Source organism: Electrona antarctica, assembly GCF_951216825.1.
Source record: "Electrona antarctica genome assembly, chromosome: 1".
NCBI classification, from domain to species: Eukaryota; Metazoa; Chordata; class Actinopteri; order Myctophiformes; family Myctophidae; genus Electrona; species Electrona antarctica.
In genome coordinates, this window is record NC_136806.1 from 48,842,368 (window position 1) to 48,866,005 (window position 23,638).

At 41.8% G+C, this 23,638-nt stretch overlaps 3 protein-coding genes across 4 annotated transcripts in view; 2 read left to right on the plus strand and 1 right to left on the minus strand.

Moving 5' to 3' along the window:
• Positions 1-3,213, plus strand: part of neurl1b (neuralized E3 ubiquitin protein ligase 1B) — a 35,987-nt gene extending 32,774 nt beyond the window's left edge. For both annotated transcript variants that reach the window (XM_079506298.1, XM_079506299.1), the window contains exon 9: positions 17-3,213. In XM_079506298.1, the coding sequence (XP_079362424.1) occupies positions 17-261 (245 nt within the window). In that variant the 3' untranslated portion in view covers positions 262-3,213. The remainder of the gene's footprint in view (positions 1-16) is intronic.
• A 7,965-nt stretch (positions 3,214-11,178) lies between these two features.
• LOC306922978 (trypsin inhibitor ClTI-1-like) lies at positions 11,179-12,329 on the minus strand. The gene is made up of 4 exons (XM_079500909.1): positions 12,217-12,329; positions 11,990-12,021; positions 11,428-11,549; positions 11,179-11,337 (listed from the first exon to the last, which is right to left on the minus strand). Exons 1-4 carry the CDS (start codon positions 12,266-12,268, stop codon positions 11,292-11,294), a joined length of 252 nt encoding a protein of 83 aa, XP_079357035.1. The 5' UTR covers positions 12,269-12,329; the 3' UTR covers positions 11,179-11,291.
• A 6,483-nt stretch (positions 12,330-18,812) lies between these two features.
• The window catches only part of mtnr1c (melatonin receptor 1C), a gene marked incomplete at its 5' end in the record, with an annotated part of 45,061 nt that continues 40,235 nt past the window's right edge, over positions 18,813-23,638 (plus strand). The window contains one exon of the mRNA XM_079497198.1: positions 18,813-19,023. Within this exon, the coding sequence (XP_079353324.1) occupies positions 18,813-19,023 (211 nt within the window). The remainder of the gene's footprint in view (positions 19,024-23,638) is intronic.

Below are 23,638 nucleotides of genomic sequence, written 5' to 3' on the forward strand. Positions count from 1 at the left end.
CTCTCTCTCTGTCTAGTGACGGCTCCCAGCTCCCCTCTGTGTGCGCCCGCCACTCTGCCCTCTGCCTCAGAGCTGCCCCCCGCTGGGAAGACCGGAGAGTGCACGGTGTGCTTCGACCAGGACGTGGACACGGTCATCTACACGTGCGGTCACATGTGTCTGTGCAACGACTGCGGCCTGAAGCTCAAGAGACAGATCAACGCCTGCTGCCCCATCTGCAGGAGACCCATCAAGGACGTCATCAAGACGTACCGGCCGTGAACCCGTCCGTCCGTTCCTTCCCGCCGTAGCTCTGGGATGACGAGGTCCTCCGTTGCGTTAATGTTTCCAGCGGAGGGCAAAGCCGACGGAAATGTTCAATTCTAACCCTTTCATGTCAAGAACCCCTCAAATATTTTATTTTGCTCAAACTCTTTCAATTTTTTTAAACATTTTGTTTGAAAATAGCCGATCTACAAGTTTTGAGCTATTTCCAAAAGGCCGGGAAACCAGTCTTTGGTTCCAGGGGGAATATGGTTGCTAAGTATAAGTAAGCCTTGCCGAGCTGTTTCTGTAGTGATGTACAAGTACACCCCCTGGACATGATGTACAAGTACACCCCCTTGACATGACGCTAGTATGTCACAGGGACTTACCCCAGTCCAACCCTTGATGCTGAGTGCCAAGCAGGGAGGCACTGGGAGAGAGAACAACATGCAGACCCTGTAAGATAATGGTGGAAAGTAACAGAGTACATGTTCTGTACCCATTTTTCTCTCTTTGGTATGGGGGATCGAACCCCGACCTCCCAGTCTCAGGGCGGACACTCTAACCACAAGGCCACTGAGCTGGTTCGTATGGTTGCCAAGCTGAAACTGAAAGGAATTGACGGAAGGGCACCACTAGGAGTGCGGCTTAATTTGACTCAACCCGGGTAAACTCACCTGGCCCGGACACGGAAAGGATTGACAGATTGATAGTATGTATCATATGTATATGGTTAAAGTGTTTAAACTGATCTGGATAATATATCAACTCGACCCTCAGGGAACCCCCTCAAGGACCCCTGGGTGTTCCCGGACCCCCACTTTGAGAACCACTGCTGTATCGTTGTACAAGTACACCGATGTCTGTTAGTACCGACATAATGAAAAAGTAACAACCTTTATAATGAAAATAAATTGCCAGCATGCAATGACATTAACCTGGAAAACAAAGGTGAGAATTGAACATTTTCACCGGTCCCTCAGTCAGCAGGAACAAAATGCAAGCGGGACGTCATCCCGGACCGGACCTAATAGCAGAGGGAGAGTGGTCACAAACAGGGTTTGAACTTCATGCACGGACGCCCGGATAACCACCTGCTCCACCCTTCTCAGGCCAGGTTGGACTGGGATTCTAACCCACAATCATCCACCCTCAAGGATATGCAGTAGTCGTGCCTTCAGGATTAGCATATTTGGATTTTTTTGTTGTTGTTGCTGCTGCATTTTTGGACTCCGTGAAACCAACATAGTTGAACTCATGATTATGTGGAACGCAGCAACCAGAATGAGCCTAATGTACTAATAGGCTCATGAGAGCTGGAATAAGCATTGAGACTAAAGCCTGTTTTCTGCGCTGAAAAAGGCCAATCTACAAGCTTGTAGATCTTCTTTTTGGCACGTGATGCCGTCCTACGACGGAGCATAATTGAGGCATTACAGTATCATTACAGTACTTACTGTAGTCTGCCTACAAATACAGTACAGCCATGTTTTTTATACGCAGGGGGCAGGGTTTGTGGGACATGTTGTTCTAATTTTCCATGGTTTTCTATTCATTCTCTCGTAATGTCAATATGTTTATTTTTGGGGAGAGGAGGGGAATACGTAGTCGATTTGTCCCAGATCTCTCTATGCTTCAGCAGCAGAATATGCTGACTCTCGTGGTCGGCAAATGAGTCCTAGTGCCTTATACATCACTGTTTCTCAATGCCAGGGATTGGATGGAGCTCGTTAATGTTTATTGATAATGAGCACCTTATCGATCCTGCTTATTGATCCAAGCTTTTATCGAGCCCACTATTGATTGTTTTCTAATATTTTGTGGAAAGACGTGAGACGACAAATTCTGAACTTGTATATTGCTGTCTCCATCTAAAATTAAATGAAAATGATAAAAGGTACAAATATGTTTGCCTATCATTAAATCGACCGTTCATTCATGTGCTATAAGTGTTAAATGGCTATGTTATGAATAGTACTGTAATAATTGTGATAAAATCTCCATGACTCTTCAGCTCTTTATAAACAGAAAATGCAAAATATTTATTTAACCAAAAAATATCACTTGTACTACATTTTACTAGGGCCTTCAAATACAGTACACCTGTTTACCCGGGCAGCGCTGGTTGGCAGGTATCAATACACTTTTTTGACCGACATGTTTATGCCAGCCTGGGTGATTAGATTTATTTCTTGATCACCTCTTGTCTTGATTGTTTAAATATGACGTCATGGGCCGCGCTATGCTCGATAACAAGCTCGATAAGCCCAAGCTCAGGTTTCGAGCTCCATCCCTACCGGCTACCGGGGACCGCCATGGGATCCAAATGGACTTGGTTCCATTTGTACACTCTCTGGTCCAGTGTTCCTTGTGGAGCGCTGGACGTTGAGAACCAGCTGTCTTTAGATAATGTTTGGGTGTATTTGTGTCCAACAAGACAGTCACTCAGAGGACAATCCTAGCCATATTTTGTAACAGTGCTGAGAGGTTTGTTGTGGGTCAAAGCACACGGATGTCAAGAATTAAAAGGAGATCTTATGCAAAGTCGTGGATAAATGTGTATTTGTAAGTGAACAGATGCAGTTGTGTGGCAACTAATAAGCTCATTGGCAAGTTTTTTTTGTTTGTTGGAAAGTTAGAGACATATAATAGAAGATTCTGTTATTGTTGCACATGAAACAATATTAAAAGAGTGTGTTGAATTCTAATGTGACGTTGTTTTCCATAACAACACCCAGTAATATGACAAAGAGCATTAACTTATAAATGTAATGATCTTTAGAAAGGGGAGATGCTTTCAGCAACTGAAAACCATGTTTCATCCAAGTCTTCCTCTGAAGCCCAGTCCACGCCAAAGATTTTAAACGCGAACCGTTGCAGAACATTGGAGAGACAATTCGCAACGGTCTGAATTACCCTGTTGCAGGTCGCCGCATCCCGGCTAATTGCTTCCCAAGTGATTTAACCAATCGCAAACAAACAAGTTGCAACACATGGAAAGCATATTAGTATACAAGAATGGGCTGTACAATATTATAATATAATGACATGCTATGGCAATGGTAAACCATAAACTATCTCTGAACTAAACTGTAAACTCTCTGCCCCTTGACTTGAAATGAATATCACCATCTGTCATTGTCTACAGACATAGACATTTATTTATTACTGGTATATAAACTGTACTTCTCCACAGGATTATTGACTTGCTGCAGTTCATTATTTAGATGCACGCACGCACACACACACACACACACACACACACACACGCACACACACACACACACACACACACACACACACACACACACACACACACACACACACACACACACACACAGAGAGAGAAACAGCAGGATGGACGATACCATTTATTCTTCTCTCACCCATGATCAATTACACTGCTTGTGAAACTTTACCATCATAGATCATAGTATTCTGTAGCATTCATCATTTTTATACAGGCTACAGTACGTATGGGGACAAAACCTACACATCGATAACCACAGCATGCATCAGATCAGCTATTTCTGGTATTTTTTTATAAAAGTATCAAATTAATAAAAATTACAGTCATTTCTTGGTATATTTCAGTTAATGGTCATATCTGCCCTGTACACTTTTTATTTATTTATCATGGAGCCTAAAAGCCAAACACAAATGTAATTTCTATTCATAATAATGTTCCAATTTCCAAAGCCAGAAACGCAATTAAATCGTTAATCGCAATTATTTGTGTGACAATGAATCGTCAACATGATTGTGTAATGGTGACAGCCCTAACCGCTGGTGCAGAGGAACATTTGATTTTTGACTGACCAATAAACAGTCCTCGGTGAAACTGAGGCATGGTGGTGCAAAATGAGGTTTGACCCGTTGCACCTGTCTAGCCACGTTCTAACTTAATGAGGTTTGACCCGTTGCATCTGTCTAGCCATGTTCTAACTTAATGAGGTTTGACCCGTTGCATCTGTCTAGCCACGTTCTAACTTAATGAGGTTTGACCCGTTGCATCTGTCTAGCCACGTTCTAACTTAATGAGGTTTGACCCGTTGCATCTGTCTAGCCATGTTCTAACTTAATGAGGTTTGACCCGTTGCATCTGTCTAGCCACGTTCTAACTTAATGAGGTTTGACCCGTTGCATCTGTCTAGCCATGTTCTAACTTAATGAGGTTTGACCCGTTGCATCTGTCTAGCCACGTTCTAACTTAATGAGGTTTGACCCGTTGCATCTGTCTAGCCACGTTCTAACTTAATGAGGTTTGACCCGTTGCACCTGTCTAGCCACGTTCTAACTTAATGAGGTTTGACCCGTTGCACCTGTCTAGCCACGTTCTAACTTAATGAGGTTTGACCCGTTGCATCTGTCTAGCCACGTTCTAACTTAATGAGGTTTGACCCGTTGCACCTGTCTAGCCACGTTCTAACTTAATGAGGTTTGACCCGTTGCACCTGTCTAGCCACGTTCTAACTTAATGAGGTTTGACCCGTTGCACCTGTCCAGCCACGTTCTAACTTAATGAGGTTTGACCCGTTGCACCTGTCTAGCCACGTTCTAACTTAATGAGGTTTGACCCGTTGCACCTGTCTAGCCACGTTCTAACTTAATGAGGTTTGACCCGTTGCACCTGTCCAGCCATGTTCTAACTTAATGAGGTTTGACCCGTTGCACCTGTCCAGCCACGTTCTAACTTATGGGAAATAGAGGGTATTGCGCAGGCATAAAGTGAATAGCAGATTGAGTGGCAAATCGAGTGGCAAAGTGAGTGACAACGTGAATTTAATGTTGATTAAAGTCATATAATGCAATCAAATAGGACCTTTCTCTTTGGATATATGGGCTGTCAAGGCCAGAAAGTATTTTTTTGCCACTCAGTAGGCGTTCCCGCATTACTTCCGGGTATGATGATGATGTCATGCGCATACCCTCTATTGAGGCCCAATGCATTACAATTGCGGCGGGGGTGCGGTGCGGGCGCTTTCCTCCACCGCTCTGTTGTTGTGATCGCCACTTTGGAATATTTTTGAATACTACGACAAGCGATTACACCGTTTTAAAGTGGATTTTCATGACAAGCAACTATCAAGTCGGCGCAGTGGCTCTTCAAAGCTTAGTGTAAACTCGGCAGGGAGATCTTGGAACACGATTGTTTAATCACCGCAGGGAAACTGTTAATGAGGTTTGACCTGTTGCACCTGTCCAGCCACGTTCTCACTTACACCATGTCACTTCTATACATCAGTGGTCCTCAAACTCCTTAGCTGGAGACCCAAAAGAGAAATCTGAAGTCTCCCTGTGAACCAAACCAGACAGCAGATCTCGCAAATTGTCAACGGACAGCGACAATATGTACTGAGATACAGTATTCGAGATGTTATGCAACGCTGACCCCCTTTTCTGACCTCAAAGTTAATCATCTCTTCTGTGTTCCCCCAATATACTGTATGTTTAGTGAGAATCCACCCATCTGTTCTGGGTTTGTATGTTGGCTTGGATTGTGACGCTGACCTTTGACCTTTATTTGACCCACAAGTGAAGCATTTCTTTGGGAAAGCCTACATCAGTGGTTCTCAACATTCTTTCATGTCAATGACCCCCAAATTAATATATTGGCTGCCGACCCCCGTCTAAAAATATTTTGTGCCAGGGACAAGACTGGAATGTTAAAATGTTTAAAAGGTCTTTAACATGGAATGTTAAAATGTTTAAAAGGTCTTTAACATGGAATGTTAAATGGAACTCTGGTGGCCAAACAGGTCCAGAGGCGTAGCTACAATAAGGCGAGGGCAGGTGTCCGCCTGTCCAAACAGGTCCAGAGGCGTATCTACAATAAGGCGAGGGCAGGTGTCCGCCTGGTGGCCAAACAGGTCCAGAGGCGTATCTACAATAAGGCGAGGGCAGGTGTCCGCCTGTCCAAACAGGTCCAGAGGCGTATCTACAATAAGGCGAGGGCAGGTGTCCGCCTGGTGGCCAAACAGGTCCAGAGGCGTATCTACAATAAGGCGAGGGCAGGTGTCCGCCTGTCCAAACAGGTCCAGAGGCGTATCTACAATAAGGCGAGGGCAGGTGTCCGCCTGTCCAAACAGGTCCAGAGGCGTATCTACAATAAGGCGAGGGCAGGTGTCCGCCTGGTGGCCAAACAGGTCCAGAGGCGTATCTACAATAAGGCGAGGGCAGGTGTCCGCCTGTCCAAACAGGTCCAGAGGCGTATCTACAATAAGGCGAGGGCAGGTGTCCGCCTGGTGGCCAAACAGGTCCAGAGGCGTATCTACAATAAGGCGAGGGCAGGTGTCCGCCTGTCCAAACAGGTCCAGAGGCGTATCTACAATAAGGCGAGGGCAGGTGTCCGCCTGTCCAAACAGGTCCAGAGGCGTATCTACAATAAGGCGAGGGCAGGTGTCCGCCTGTCCAAACAGGTCCAGAGGCGTATCTACAATAAGGCGAGGGCAGGTGTCCGCCTGGTGGCCAAACAGGTCCAGAGGCGTATCTACAATAAGGCGAGGGCAGGTGTCCGCCTGTCCAAACAGGTCCAGAGGCGTATCTACAATAAGGCGAGGGCAGGTGTCCGCCTGTCCAAACAGGTCCAGAGGCGTATCTACAATAAGGCGAGGGCAGGTGTCCGCCTGTCCAAACAGGTCCAGAGGCGTATCTACAATAAGGCGAGGGCAGGTGTCCGCCTGGTGGCCAAACAGGTCCAGAGGCGTATCTACAATAAGGCGAGGGCAGGTGTCCGCCTGTCCAAACAGGTCCAGAGGCGTATCTACAATAAGGCGAGGGCAGGTGTCCGCCTGTCCAAACAGGTCCAGAGGCGTATCTACAATAAGGCGAGGGCAGGTGTCCGCCTGTCCAAACAGGTCCAGAGGCGTATCTACAATAAGGCGAGGGCAGGTGTCCGCCTGTCCAAATCCATTTCTGGCCTGGCCAAAATCCATACAATGAGAAAAAAATAAGACAAAAACAAGACATGAGAACTATTAGTGGACAGCTAATTGGCCGTTGCGGTAGAGTGCGACCCTCAATCACCCATTGGAATGTAAATGCATGCCTTTCAGCCTTTGTATCCTACTCGTCTGGCAGGTATATCTCTTTGAAAACCTTTAGTGCTACGATTGTGCGCGGGGAGACGACAATTAACACATGATCTTGCCTGCCTAAAACGTAATTCCTGAATACGCCACTGAACAGGTCACAACAATATGTCATTGTTTTTAGAAAGTTGCTTTAATTTGTTGTTGTTTATTAGCTGTGACTTTTATATTTTACATGTATGCCTTTTATTTATTTCCAATTCCTAAATTGTAACTGAATGAATGGATGATACCCCGGAATTCCCTCAAGGACCCAGAAACAGTTTCTCAGACTCTACAACAAAAGAAACAGGCTAGTACACTCATCTGGTGACACCGTGACTGTCAAATCCTTGGCAAAATAATCAGACAAAGAGTAGCCCCAGCTACTAGATTATTTTTTTTCTAGTGTGACCAAACCTGATTTTATTCTCCTCATTTGTGTCCCATGTACATTGGGACTTAATGCTCCATCATACTAGTGTTGTGTGCCAAGAATAACCTGTAATCTACAAGCTTAAAACGTGTCCCGGAAGCAGTGCCTTTTGAGCTTGAAGATCAGCTATTTTCTGCACAGCAATTTGGCTTTAGGGAGCAGGAACTGCTCTGTTGTGAGTTTAATTGTCCTCACATTGGTTGGTTTAATCTCGGATCAGAATAATTAGAAATATGACAAAGATTTGGGACATGGATTTTAACTCAACGGATTGACAAATAAAGTACAAGTGAAGAACTTGAAGGCTATATAAACCTGAATTCAGGACTCCTACCTCAAACACTCTCGACATGCTGTATTCACACTTCACAGTATGTCTAAAATTAAAACAGTAACCTACATTAGGCTACAGTATCTGTTGTTCTGATTTAAAAGGTGCTGACTGGAAGACTATCTGGCTGCATGGTATCTTGGGAATGTTGGTGAAGAGAAAATAGGCTGTACTCTTTTTCATGAAGGTTGTATAAGCCTACGAATGTCAAAAGATGATGTAACGTAACCCGGTAATAGTCGTCTAAGTTCATGAACTGTTCACCATTCCTTTCTCAGACTGTAGAACAAGAAACTTGAACTTAAGAAGGAAGAGGGTTTATTTGTCACTCACTCATACAGCTAAGCAGTGAAATGTGGTGCTCCATGTTCCACAAGACACAACAACAGCAGCACAATAGCTTATAGGCCTACACAAGATAATACTGGATTTAAAATATAAATATATAGAATAATATAGTAACAAGGATAAAAGTTGGGGAAGGGGCTCCCCGGCCAAATTTGTTAATACAGCATCACAATAATTGTAACCCCTATACATTTGCTATAAAAAATAGCAAATATACAAGCTCACACAGCATGTCACTGCGATCTTGTACATCTGATATTTTTAAACATTAAAAAACAAATATCGTATTGGACATTTGGTTATTTTATTCAGATAATTTTTTTATTTCTTTTACACAAATCTTCTGAATGCTCCGGTAGCGAGTTTAAAGCAGCTGCGGGCGCGGCTCTTTAAATCCTCCTTGTTGTCCCGCCCCTCCCCTATGCAACCAGCAGTTGTTTGTCGTTAGAATTGGATGTAAAAGAGAAATAAACAATTTAGGCTACTAATGTTACAGCAAACACCACGATGGAAGTTGAGTTGAGTAGAGTTCCCACTAGTGCTTGTCATAAGGGGAAACATGCATGTTGTGACTGTGAAAGAGAAATAGAAGTTAGGTTAATTAATCAACTGTATTGTGAGTTTATTCTTTAGGTGAGTGAGCTACTAACAGTTAGCTACTTAGCACTAGGTGTGTGTGTGCGTGTGCGTGTGCGTGCGCGTGTGTGCGCTTATAGTTTAGTGTAACTTGTTGTATAGGCTAAATAAATACACAGAGTGTTGTTGGGGTGTCTCAGCATATATAGGAGACATATGGAACATAACATATCTTATCACCTCAGTGATGCAATGTTTTCACTGAATGCTCACCCCAGGATAGAGATGCCATTTAGGTTCATATGTGGTTAAAAGGAAACTAGGAAAATATTGAACATAACACAACTGAAGAAGTCAAGTAGAAGACTGCTCAAGGTAAGAACCTTTTTACTTTTTTGTTATGCTGCTGCTGCTGCTTGTGTTGTAGCAGCAGTATCAGTATCATATTTGACTGAGGGGCTGCCCTTGGATTTTTTTGGCTGCTGCTCTATTGCTGTCATATTTGGACCCTTATGATTGGGACCCACAGGTGCAAATGAAACATGTTCAGTGACTCTTTCTAGCTCTGGAATTTGAAGGCTTGTGTGAATCACTGAATCTCCAGTGCAGGGGTGGGTAATTAAAGTCGGTCATGTTTGCATGTTTGGAATCTTAACAGCTGAAATCAATAATATATCAGTATTCCGATATTAACCTGCAGGCCGCATTAAGTGAAGGTGGGGGCTGCATGTGGCCCCTGGGCCGCCAGTTGATATTAACCTGAGGGCCACATTAAGTGAAGGTGGGGGCTGCATGTGGCAGCCCCCAAGTATAGTGAGTAAACAGGGAACAGTAGCCTAGTTAGTATGTATTGTATATGTGGCTCTGGTCACTAAATGGTCCTATTACAGTATGTGTGTGTTTGCCATTTCCTTTTAAGTTCAAGCTAAGGCTCTGGGCTTTGACATAACAGCCATCAATTGCAAATATTTATTTGGATGCGAAAATACACTGTTTTCTGTTGTGGCTGATTTGTGACATGGTGGCTGTATTCTCTCTCTCTCTCTCTCTCCCCCTCTCTCTCTCATACCTTTTTATTTATTTGCTGAGCTGCTGCTTTGTATGCTGCATTGCTGCTATTTAAAAAAATAATCAAGCTGTGTCTATTTTCACTCAATGACTGTTCTTGACTCTGGAATTTAAGGCGTATGTGAATCTACTCGTGTGTTTGTGTTGTTTCTGATGTTGAGGGTAGTGACTTGTGACAGGTTACAGATAACAGTATGATATACTGTAATCTGTAACATGAGTGTATGTAGCCTGTGTGATTTCTGGTCTAGAGGGGTAGGCGAAAACAGCCGGTAGATCCTATTGGTTCACTGATCTGAGCACCCGCCCCCCTCCTCGGTAATATGTCTATGAGAACACTGACCACATACATAAAAAGGTAAGCGCCTCCTTCGGCTCTGGGGAGTGTGCTTCTCGAGAGGAGGCAAGCTTTCCCGAGATTCCTTGCGAATAACTGCGAAAGCATGAGTCACAGAAGGGGGGCGTTCGGTAGGCCAATCAGAGGCAATGTAAATGTTTTTTTTCATGCCAATAAATAAGCTCCCTTGGATTGAATTAATAAGTCCCAGAAAAGACGTGCTGTGATTGGCCAGTAGTCACTTGAGTGGCAGCAACGCAGTGTGCCTTCCGCACAAGTTTCGCTTGACTTTGACACTTGACTTCCCCCTACGTTGGAGACACATCGATCCAATGAATTGTAGTGGCCAATGAGGCATCTATTTTTTTTTTTTTTTTAAATATCGGTGCGTGCGTCCGTGCGTGCGTGCATGCGCGTGCACATACAGGTATATATTTATATATTTATACACTAATGTAATGGGTTAAGTATGAAAAACATAAAAATATGCAATAGTGATGCACGTTTTCTGTCTGCGACAGCAACAACAAAAGCATGCAGATATCAATGCAGTTGTTTGGCAACTTTGTTGTTCAGTGGTCAGACGAAATGTTTGTAAAGTTTGTACAGTATTTTTAATTGCACATTAATTTAATGAATTAAAACCAAACCATCCAATGTGTTGTGCCTATTATACAACACCTAAGTAACAACATTGTCCTGTTAATTGAAAATGTGTAGAGTTTAAAGTCATTGCTGGTTTAGTTTGCTGGGAAATACGACTCTATTTAGTTTGTGAAAATCACATTTATTGTCCTCCTTCAGAGTTACACACAAACATCTCTCTGCTTTGTTGAGTTGAACAAGAATATCAACTTCTGTCTGGCATGGATTGGTCGTCTAGCATGTCCCTTTATGCTTGATCATGATCTGGGACGCCCTTTCACTGTGGAAAATAATGAAAGCGAAACATTAACCATGAGCACAGACGAGAAACATGACACGTCATGTACAAAACAAACAAACGCAGGCCTACCTGTTTTCAGAACACAGCATGCATTCGTTTGAATATACGTTCCCGTCCATTCCACACACCTCGTCCAGGTTACGCGGACACGCGTAACCTGCACCTACATGTACATATTCTCCGCAGTCGGGCTATCGAAAAAATGAAGACACATTATTATATTCCAACAACAAAGTATGAAGGTTAACAAGGAGACAGCTGCTGTCATTATATCAGTGGTTCCCAAACCTTTTCATGTCAAGGACCCCCGAATTGACACTAATTAGCCCGCGGACCCCCATTTGAAAAGATATGCCAGAGAACCCTATAATAATAAGATTTTACGGCTCTAGCAGTTATTCTCAACCCGTTTAATTTCAAGGACCCTCAGTTTGACATGCAATAGGATACGGACTCCCATTGGTTCCATTTGTACACTCTCTGAGTTACAGACCCATAAGGGTCCATTTGGTTCCAAACTATCATTTAGCTCGGGACCCCCTGGAACTGCCTCAAGGACCCCTGGGGGTCCCCTCCCCGGACCCCACTTTGGGAACCTCTGCATTATATGACTGATACATTTCTAACTCACCATTATGCCATCACCATCGCCTTGTGCCAAAGCTAATAAAGAGAAGAGAAATGTTTTTACAAGCCAGGCTATTACTGATAGCATGTTATTCATACAGTAGATGGTATAGTTGTGCAATTATCTGTCAAAAAGATAATAAAACACACAAACATAAATATCTTTGTAAATCTCTATGCTATGCCCTACAGGCTTACATTTTACGATGTTTTTTGTATATCCAAACTTACCAATTAAGCACAGGAGTCCTAGTCCAAGTGTGAGCCTGGTAAAGTTCCACATGTCTGCTCTGCTCTCTGTTGTGTTGTGAGTGACTTGCAAGAAGCATCAGGTGTGGCCTCTTTTATAATTGACCTTTAGCTCCCCCGCCCCCGCTTTTGTTTCCCAAGCTGTGACGTTTGCCCAGTGGTGGAAAGTTTACTCAAGTAACTATACTTAAGTGTAATTTTGAGGTGTTTGTAGCCTACTTGAGTATTTCCAATTTCCAATACTTTTACTTCTACTCCACTACATCTCAGATCCAAATATTGTACTTCAGCCCTATATACATTTCGGCCATTTGAAAATAGCCAATCTACAAGCTCACAATGTGCAATGCATTGTGAGCTTGTAGATCGTCTATTTTCGAAATATTTTTATGCATTTGAAAACGTGTGAAATAGGACTAATGAGTATTTTTTACTTTTGGTACTTTAAGTACATTTTGATAGTATAGTTTTGTACTTTTACTCGAGTACATTTTGTTACTTGTAACTGTTATTTTCCTTTTGATGTAGCACTTTGAGATTTGCTTGAGATTTGTGCGTTACAAATAAAATGTATTTGTTTGTTTGTTTATTATTATTATTGTAACAGAGTATTTCTATATCAAAGTATTGATACTTGTACTTAAGTAAATAATACAATACTTTTTCCACCACTGTTTGTTTCCCAAGCTGTGATGTTTTCCGTGATGTCATTATCCAGAAACCAGTCTGGCCTCATGCCTTTGGTTGTTATGTAAACTCCTCACAAAACATCTCTCTCAAATGATTTTATGTAGGCCTACTGTACACAAACAAGACATACCAATAGAGATCACATCTCTCTCTCTTTTTTAATGACAGCCAAATATAATCAACTGAAAAGCTTTTGTTCAAGCTTTCTGTTTAAGAACTGTAGATTGAATCATTAGAAAGGGCCTTTGGTCAGGCTGCATTGACAAAGGTGACAGTAAGTGAGTGATTGCATCGGACAGACCATTGTGCGCTGAAAGAGAAGGTATTGTTGTGTCATGTGACAGAGGACAGGAGGAGAATAAACTACTCGGCCTGTTTGGCCAAGTAGTTTCAATAGCTACGCTTTCAAAATCAAATATAAGGTGAGGTGAACAACAGGTAACATTGCTGACATTCCATATATGCAATGTAAAAAACTCACGAGTGATTAGATAATCATGGTAAGGGAGGATTTAACGGAATGATGCTGTATCCTGGTGTATCAAGGTAGTTTCATGCTACAAGGAAGGTCATTTATACATTACAACAATTCTGTGGAACAAGAAGTTCCCTGTGGCACTTTTATTCTTCCCAGAAAGAGGTTATTGAGGAATTGTCAGCATGAATAGCAGTAGTTCTAAAAGTGAGGCCCAGGTGAACACTCTCTCTCTCTCTCTCTCTCTCTCTCTCTCTCTCTCTCTCTCTCTCTCTCTCTGCTACAAAATATTTATGGTCACAAGTCTCACCACATCATACAATCTATAGGGGCATAATGCAGTGAGTTTGACACGACGAGGAGGTGCATTTGCCATGCCCACAAAATAATACTAGAAATTTTCTTTGAGCCAGCTATATGAGTGTTAAACAAGTGTACAGTCGTACACATGCTTTATTGAATTTGTCGATTATACATCCCAAAGAAAGACTTTTGGTCCAGAATAAAGAGGACACATTTCCCCTCCCATCTCTATGTCTGACAGAACACTTTACAGTTTAAACTGTTGGTTGTTGTATACATGGCTTGACCCACAATCCCAGTAGTGTACATACAGTAATCCTTTATAGAGACCTTAATACTGGAATCTTTTTTGGGCATATGTAATTATAGAGGAATCTTAGACACATTTTCAAAGGTTATAACAGCAGTTCCACAAGTTTCACATTATGATGAACAGTAGGTGTAATCATATAGAATGACGTGTTTGTACTTTTCTCCTTATCCCAGACTGTGTCAGACTGTGTCATAGCACTTTATAGTACACATGTATAATATATTATATAGTATACTACTTTTTATATATGTGATGTATGCCATGCTTTTGTTATTGCTTAATGTAAATCGCTCTGGATTAAGAGCGTCTGCTAAATGCCTAAATTGTAAATTGTAAATTGTGTGTTCACCAAACACATATGTGTCTGTTCCTGTGTCTGCTGCTTGGTTTATCTGTAGCAGTCATCTTGAACCACATGTATTCACATGATGTGGTTTGTGCAAATTATTATATTTTCTCTGTGGTTAACACCCCGATCGCCCAGGACGAAGTTCACCGTCCTTTCAATTAGTAACACCCAGCGTCCAGGACGAAGTTTTATCAAAAACATCCGGTCCGTCGGTAAACGTGCTCCGCTACTATAAATCGCCGGCCGCTTTGATTTAATCTTTAATGGATTAAATAACCCCGGGCAATCGGTGTGTCAACTTTAACTATATATCCAATAATGGATAATTATTATGGACTTAACTGGTTATTCGTCTCAACTCTTCATTGTACATTTCTTTTCTCACAAAAAAAAGAAAAAAACTAATGTTTGCCCAAAATAGGGACACCAAGGTCAACTTTATTGTCCCACAATACACACTAAATAAAGACAGTTTTTGGCCACCAGAGGGATCATTGATATGGTGCCCTGGGCAGTGGTGTAAAGTAACTAGTTATATTTACTTACACATACTGTATTTAACTACAATTTGGAGGAATTTATACTTTACTTTCCTATCTTCTATTTCCAATACTTTTACTTTTACTCTTACTCCACTACATTTATTTGAAAACTTTTGTCACCAGTTACTTTGTAGCTTTAATTTTTTATTACAAAACATACATTAACCACTTCAGCTCTTTATACATTTCGATCTGCGATTTCCAAAGGATTTGTATACATTTGAAAACTTGAAACGGGACATTCTGCATAATGAGTACTTTAACTTTTGGTACTTTAAGTAGGCTACATTTTGATGCCAACACTTTTGTACTTTTACTCAATAACATTTTGGATTCCTGACTTTCATTTGTAAGAGTATTTCTATATTGCAGTATTTCAGTATTGCTACTTTTACTTAAGTAAAACATTTGAGTACTTTTTCCACCACTGTCTGGTAGGCAGGCAATCCTGGGTGAGGCTCCCAGGCCTTTTTTCATTAGGAAGCCCCAGGGCAGTGCATGGGAAACGTGCTCAGAAAGCCAGCTGACAGACATGTTCAAATACATGCATACGTCATCTGAGATCCAATTTCCAATACTTTTACTTCTACTCCACTACATCTCAGATCCAAATATTGTACTTCAGCCCTATATAAATTTCGGCCATTTGAAAATAGCCAATCTACAAGCTCACAATGTGCAATGCATTGTGAGCTTGTAGATCGTCTATTTTCGAAATATTTTTATGCATTTGAAATAGGACCTTCTGCATAATGAGTATTTTTTACTTTTGGAACTTTAAGTACATTTTGTTACTTGTAACTGTTATTTTCCTTTTGATGTAGCACTTTGAGATTTGCTTGAGATTTACTTTGAGAAGTGCGTTACAAATACAAAAATACAAAATGTATTTGTTTATTATTATTATTGTAACAGAGTATTTCTATATCAAAGTATTGATACTTGTACTTAAGTAAATAATATGTGATGTTTTCTGTGATGTCATTACCCAGAAACCATGCCTTTGGTTGTTATGTAAACTCCTCACAAAACATCTCTCTCAAATGATTTTTATGTAGGCCTACTGTACACAAACAAGACATACCTTTTTTCATTAGGAAGCCCCAGGGCAGTGCATGGGAAACGTGCTCAGAAAGCCAGCTGACAGACATGTTCAAATACATGCATACGTCATCTGAGATGACTAACTGTGTTTGAACACTGTTCACCTTGTGGACCAGTTAGTTCTCAAACTTTTACCCCCAAATTGATGTGTATTTTGGCGACTGCATGTGTAACCACATATGTATGCTTATGACAGCGACCGGTGTCACGCACTGACTCACGCAAGCACACACACATGGTGGAGAGCACTGCTGGAGACTGACTGTTTGATTGAAACCTTTTATTTTAGGGGAATCCATTGAGACCAAGGTGTCTTTTTCAATGGGACCCTGTGTACAAAAAACCCCATTTACAACAATGATTTTACATACATGACATAGACAACAAGGTACATCACTTAAAACCAAATATTACAAAAAGCAGGTGCATAAGCCTTGGTCCAGTATGAGGTCAGCTAAAAAATATTTAAAAATAGCAAATGAAACAAGGACGTCTAACTTCAACTTTTCTTGACATTGATTCATTCCATATATAGACCTTCTTCGAGTCCGTAGCAATCTCAGATGTCGTTCTGCCAATATGGCTGCACAGGCCACAGCTGATGGGGTAGGTTCTGCCAGGTCTTCTGGACTGCACCAGGGCCCGGCATCGGCACATTCCAGTAGGTGGGACATTGTCTGTACTGATCCACAGCTGCATGTGTCTTCTGTTCCAGACTTTCATCATGAATGAATGAAGTATGTACATTTATATAGACCGGCATACACCCTGAAGGTAGTATCTCCCAGCTTAGAATTGGCTTTAGACACCTTCAGCATAAACTTATCTTAAGATCTGGTACTGGTACCATAACTTGATGAATTGGGATATAGCAGTTTTGTCAAATACAGTTTGCCAAGAAGTGCTTTGTATGTAAAGAGGGTAACATGTTGTTTCCTTTATAGGCAGTGAAGAAGACCATTCTACTGAAATGTATAGTGTAGTGTAGTGTTTACAAAGCAGGCTATACTTTGCAGGCTGCTGAGAACAGCCCTGGCACTGCACAGCTTTATTTGATAAGAGTCCAAAGACTTTTCCTCCTCTTTGTCCCCAGCCACACCAAAGGTCAATTAAAAATGTGAAGGCGCCCCCCTGTGTTCATGTGCAAAACAAGTGAACGTGTTTTCACTCTGATCACTCTGTAGCCTACTGTAAATGTTTATTTATTTTACTTGTCACAATATAGTATTTTAGACAGTCATTTGTAAAAAATAAAATAAAAATAAAAAGTCTAATTTAAATAATCTAAAATTAAATGTTGGCCTATAATTACTTAATAATAATACACTTTATTTAGATGGCACCTTTTATGATATAATCAAATGACTTTCATGACTTGGGGTTTCGGGTCTCGCAACATCATACCCCTCAAAGTTGACCCAGCCGGGTGATCAAGTCCCGATTTACGTCCCAGTAGCTACTATAGCTACCCTCGATCAGTCCCATTAGGGAAAGACCAGGGCCACACAATCCGTTGCTCCGGAATTACTCTGCCGGGACTGGGAGGTAGATCAATCTGGCGCGTGGACGCAAACTAGATTCACGCGCGTGGAAGGACTAGGCTAGGCTCACAGTGGGTTGATTGCAAATAATGTGTGGTTGTCACGCATGGACTTATCAGTGTCGTCATGGGCGGCACAGCAGTGGGCCGCCGCCCACCGTCTGAGAACCTGCATGTTATGTTGGACATTTGTAATGTAATGGGCAACATTGGTCACACGAGGGCGCCATTTCCATGCACGTGAAAATTAGACACTGAATAATTATGATACATAATAAATCAATACAATAAAAAGACACACAAATCCATAAAGTAAATGGGCAGGAATTTCATCTATAAAAGGGTATAGGCTACCCTGTCATTAGCTCTGGTCCATAGCTCTAATGCTTCTATGATTCTGCCCTGGACCAGATACCCTGCCATTATATTAACGCGTTTTGATAAATGATTATAGGCATAGTAACTCTTCCCTTCTCAACCTATTGTTCGAACTTCGAGCAAATGTCAGTAAAATCCTCGTTGTTCATTCATCCATTTCTAACTCTAAAAGTGGACGGTGGTTTAGCTTACACTCTGTCTAGAGAGTTAAATGGACACTGAGGGTTGTAGCCTAGCCTACATGTGTAGGTGGGAGGCAACAACCAACCAATCTGTCGGATAGCAAAAGATGAATGGCCATATTTAAAAAATAAATAAAATAAAATCATATTAGGCTACATAAATAAAAGTGCGTCTGCAATGCGGACAGAGCCTGATAATAGATGCTATAAAGAAAAACGACAACTTTAAAAGCAGGACAGGACTGAGGACAGGAGTCATAAAGTTAAACCATCCATGCATATCTGCGCTTCCATTACGCATCACCCAGTAGCCTAGCCTCTACGCACCTTATTGGACGCGCGCGCGCTCGTGCCAGAATGGAGCGGCTGACAGAGGACCATTTTGGCTTCATGTGGACGATATGCGACGATATGGAATAAAATAACTTCTCATAATTTCTTCAGCGCAACAAATGTTTTCTTTCATTACAAATGTCAGAATAGGCTGTATAGATTTAGAAGAAGTAGGCTATAGGTATAGGCTATGCCCACAGTCAGCAGCTGGCAACCTTTCAGTGCGAGAGGAAGATGATGACTTCGCCGGTCTAAAAAGTGGGGCTCATCATGATGAAGTTCTTTCATGTAAAGTTGTTGTATTGAGTCAAAACAAAACAGCCGGTTGGTCAGTCTTGAGCATGGAGAGCTCCACATGACGGACATGTGATGGATGTGGAGGCTGTGAATGTGAGCAGCGGTGCGGGCGCTCAGCACTGTGTGTCCCGGCAGAACGACAGCTCTGCCGCCGCCGCCGCGGTTCCCCCAGGAGTGTCCACAGCGCTGGCCAGCGTGCTGATCTTCACCATAGTGGTGGACATCGTGGGGAACGTCCTGGTCATACTGTCCGTGTTCAGGAACAGGAAGCTCAGGAATGCAGGTGAGATATAATAAAATAGAGGCTTATTATGATCTTCTGAAACTGAGCACGTTTCTTAGATTTATTTTATTAAAGCACTTTAACCCTCTTTTGGGTCAAACGGACCTGTGCCTTCTACCTGGACGCTATTTCTCTCTACACCTAATGTCTCCGCCAAAAATGGCATAATATGGATGATTGATTGATTAATTGAAAACTTTATTAACAGTTTGTAGATTAAGCACAGATAAGCACAGTTAAATACAAGGTCTGCTATAAAGAGGATTAAAACCCCAAGAAAGCACTAAGTCTTGTTTCCATTGGGGTCCTCCTTTTTCAATTCATCAGAACATTAAATTGCATACAAATATACAGTATTAAAAAAGAAGAAAACATAAACGGTTAGAAATCAAAATAAATAAAGTGATTAATATCAAATCATAATGCTTAAGATTAAACCCCGTCCCAAATTTATATTTGGCCGATGGCCCACATCTTTGGTTAAAAAGATATCGGCACATTTTGCTGGGGACCCCCTGGAAACCCCTCAAGAACCCCCGGGGGTCCCCACTTTGAGAAACACAGAGTATTGGTTCTATGGGTTCAATGGGTCTGGTCCACAAGATTCGATACACCACCAAGATACCCATGTACCTGTCTAGATACTTCCTTAATGTTAACGAAGTCCACACCCACAACACCAGAGGGAGTGCAACGAACCATGTACAACCCAGATTCGGCACAAACAAGGGACTAAATTCTTTTCGATCCTATGCCACCAAAATGTGGAACGCCCTACCAACAGTCATTAAGACATGCAAAGCCTTTGACTCCTTCAAACCGCTCTCAAAGGGCACCTACGGACGGCTGCAATTCGAAACTGGCCCCCGTAAAATCTGAATCCCCCCACCCCTTTTCCCCCTCACTGTATGTGTCTCTTTTCCCTTTTTACCTCCTTTATGATGAATTCCTGTTCTGTTCTTTGACTATATAGAAGTGTCTATTTGTACGTCTCTAAATGTTTTGATGAATTGAACAAGGTCAACCCTCTTGTAAACAAGTGTAATGCTTAATTGGGTCGTCCACTCACAGTTAACGTCTTAGTTTGTATTGAAATTTGCTTGAAATGTACTGTAATTCTGCAAACTGTTAATACATATTTCAATCAATCAACCAATGGGGTCCTTGGGGGTGTCACAATCATTTTCACCATATTTCTATTTGGCTATAAAACAGAAGATATACAAGCTCACAGCATGGCACTTCATGCTGTGATATGAGCTTGTAGATATGCTATTTTTGAATAAATTTGAAAATTTGACTTTAACTCAAATCATTGTTTTTGGGGGTCCCTGAAACAAAATATGTTAATGAGGGTCTGTGGCCAAATACATATTTGTGCCTGAGAACCACAGATAGCAACAGGTTTTTCAGAAATTTGTAGAATTTTATATAATATATATGTATAGTTTTTAAAACGATCATTTGGCACAACTGAGATGCATCAGGGTTTGCTGGCAAATACATATAATTTTGGGGGTCCTTGACATGAACATGTTTGAGAAGCACTGATGTGGAGAGGAGAGTGGACAAGGCAGCATTACATCAAAGTATAGCCTATATATGAAACCCAACATCTCGTCACAAAAATAAATGAATCAAATGATGTAGTATAAATACATGTTAGCCAGTATCTGTTCAGGGATGGGTTCTAACCACCACTCTCTCTTTCTCTACAATTTTCATTTTACAATTTAGGCATTTAGCAGACGCTCTTAATCCAACTGTTCAGAATCAGACTACGTCTTTGTCAATAGATAAAAGGATCCCTGGCTAATAATACATATACCGTAATACATTATAATTGCCTTCGAAATCTAACATTTAAAACACCTTAAATATTTTATTTATTTTAGAAATAGGTCCTTTTTCACTCCATAGGAACAACTCCCGTCGCAAGTGGATGATGTAATTTGTCCATGTGTGGACAAATGCAATATTTAAAGGCATAGTGAAATGAAAAATGTTTTTCACACTTTTAGACCACATCCGTGGTCATCATATGAGCATACCTAACAATGGATGCCAAAAAAATGTGTACATTTTCATTTTTGTGTATTTTTATATCAAAAGTCCATACAATCGAATTTTAATTACTTCCTGAAAACGTACTGCGTGATGAAGTGTCGAGGCCCACATCGATAAAAGCCAATAAAAATGAAGCTCACCCGTTTAATTCCCCATATATGTGCATCCATCCAACACTGTCCAACACAGCTGCTACTGATTACAGAAATCCTCCGTTTTTATTCCCATTCAAGATAACATCCAGACAGTGTATATTACTTACGACTGACATAGAAACATAGCTTTAACAGTTACAGACCAAGTGTATAGGGTCCATTTGGAACTCCCCCAAAGAACCCTGAGGGTTCACTTTCAGAAACTTTGAAAGTGCAGTCTGTCCATGAAGGTGAAGAGCCTATACATCACATTTCAATTTTCAAGTACTTTTCCTCTACAGCCATTCATATTCTTTTATTTATAGTCTCCCTTGTTCCCATCATCAGACAGGAGGAGCCTGTCCTGTGAAATTGATTTGTAGATATTAAGATAAGACCTTTAGTCGCCAAAGAGGCAGCACAGCAGTTACAGTAAGATACAGCAGGGTAAAGACATCACACACAAAAGAAACACTACCAACTAGAAAAAGTGCCCTTCTGGGCACAGGTCTCCACCAGGAGGATAGGATTGTGTGTGATGTTTGGCAAAATGTTTAGGAGTAGTGTGTGTGTGTGTGTGTGTGTGTGTGTGTGTGTGTGTGTGTGTGTGTGTGTGTGTGTGTGTGTGTGTGTGTGTGTGTGTGTGTGTGTGTGTGTGTGTGTGTGTGTGTGTGTGTGTGTGTGTGTGTGTGTGTGTGTGTGTGTGTGTGTGTGTGTGTGTGTGTGTGTGTGTGTGGCATTTCTTCCTCAGCCTAGTAGTGGGAATAGGCATGCACAGTTTCACCGCAATCGGACGCTGCGTTGCGGAGTTGTGGCGATTTGTACAAAACGGGCTACTCCTGAAAACTTTAGAAGCCAATCAGGATGGATAATTATGAGAAATCAAACAAATCACATGATCACATGACTATGGAGAGCATGTGTACCGATTTGCGTGAAATTTGGATAAAATCTGAAGGAGTAATATTAGAAAATGTGTTTTACATATGTCGGCCTCCTGGTGGCGCTATAAAGAGCAGATGTGAAAAATTCCAGGCAAAGGTTTTTCCTTGGCCTCTAGGGAGTGTGCATACATGGTTTTACACAGATCGGTGCAGTTATAGGTAAAAACACAAATTGGCCAGTTATAGCGCCACCATGAGGCTGAGTTGAAAATATTCAAGTGGCATTTCTTCCTCGACCTAGTGGGAATGTGCGTGCAAAATGTCACGGAAATCATACCATGTGTTCATGATTTGGAGCATTTTGTTTGAAACTGAGCACTCCTGCGAACTTTGGAAGCCAATCTTAGCCAATCAGGATGGAGTCTGAAAAATCTGAAAGACCTGTTTCGTTCAATGGCTCTAGAGAGACTGTGTACCAATTTGCGTAATGTTTGGACAAAATCTGTAGGTGTACTGTCAAAACATTTGTTTTGCACAAAGCAGCCTCCTGGAACAGGCCAATGTGAAAACTTTGGGGCAGAGGTTCAGCTCTGGCATTCAGGGAGTGTGTGTGCAGAGTATGGCTGCGATCAAGCCAACGGTGCCAGAGATTAGCTGTTCACAGACGGACGGACGGACACACGGACGGACGGACACACGGACACACGGACGGACGGACGGAGTGCAAAACATACTCTCTCCCCATGCCTTCGGCCTGGTGGAGACAATAATGAACAGAATACAACAATATACATTCTCAACATCACGGTGGGGCACGTTGACGCAGTCGGTAGAAGGTCCTGGGTTTGATTCAAGCTGGGGACGCTGTCGGCGCTGGGGGTGTGTTCTCATTATGCAGGACAAAATAAATAATAAGATTACACACACAGTAACCATGACAGAGAGTGTCCTTACTTTACTGTAATGAACTATTGTTACTTGTACAGTTGCCTTGCCCCCCACCTCCAATCTATAACATGCATTATTTTGAAGATGAGATTAAAGTCTATTTTGATATCCTACGTGAGCTATCATACACAATTAATTGTGTTTCCCTGTTACATTTACGAAAAATGTTGTGGGTTTACAAACTGTCTGTACTTTTTGTGATCTTAATCCCCCACTATATTTTCATCCAAAAGGAAATATGTTTTTCATTTGTTACCTGTTTGCCACCACCTTAACCCATTTAGACTGTAGGACATGTGGAAACGTCATAGATAATCCAATAATTTTGGGGGGTTGGCCTCTCCTTCTGCACCATACTCCTTGCTGTTCGCGCATGCGCGTTGCCGTTCACTTCCCTGTTTACCGCTCAGAAAGAAAGGCTTGTATCTCCTAATCTAGGGAGCTCTCCGTGGTTTTGACCAGATGGATATAGGCTACTAAGCTCTTCATTTCTGACTTCAACGTGCCTCTCGTTCAAAATATGAACGCGAGGGATTATCGAGCGACTTTATGGTAATCATAGCGAGGTAATCAAGCAACATT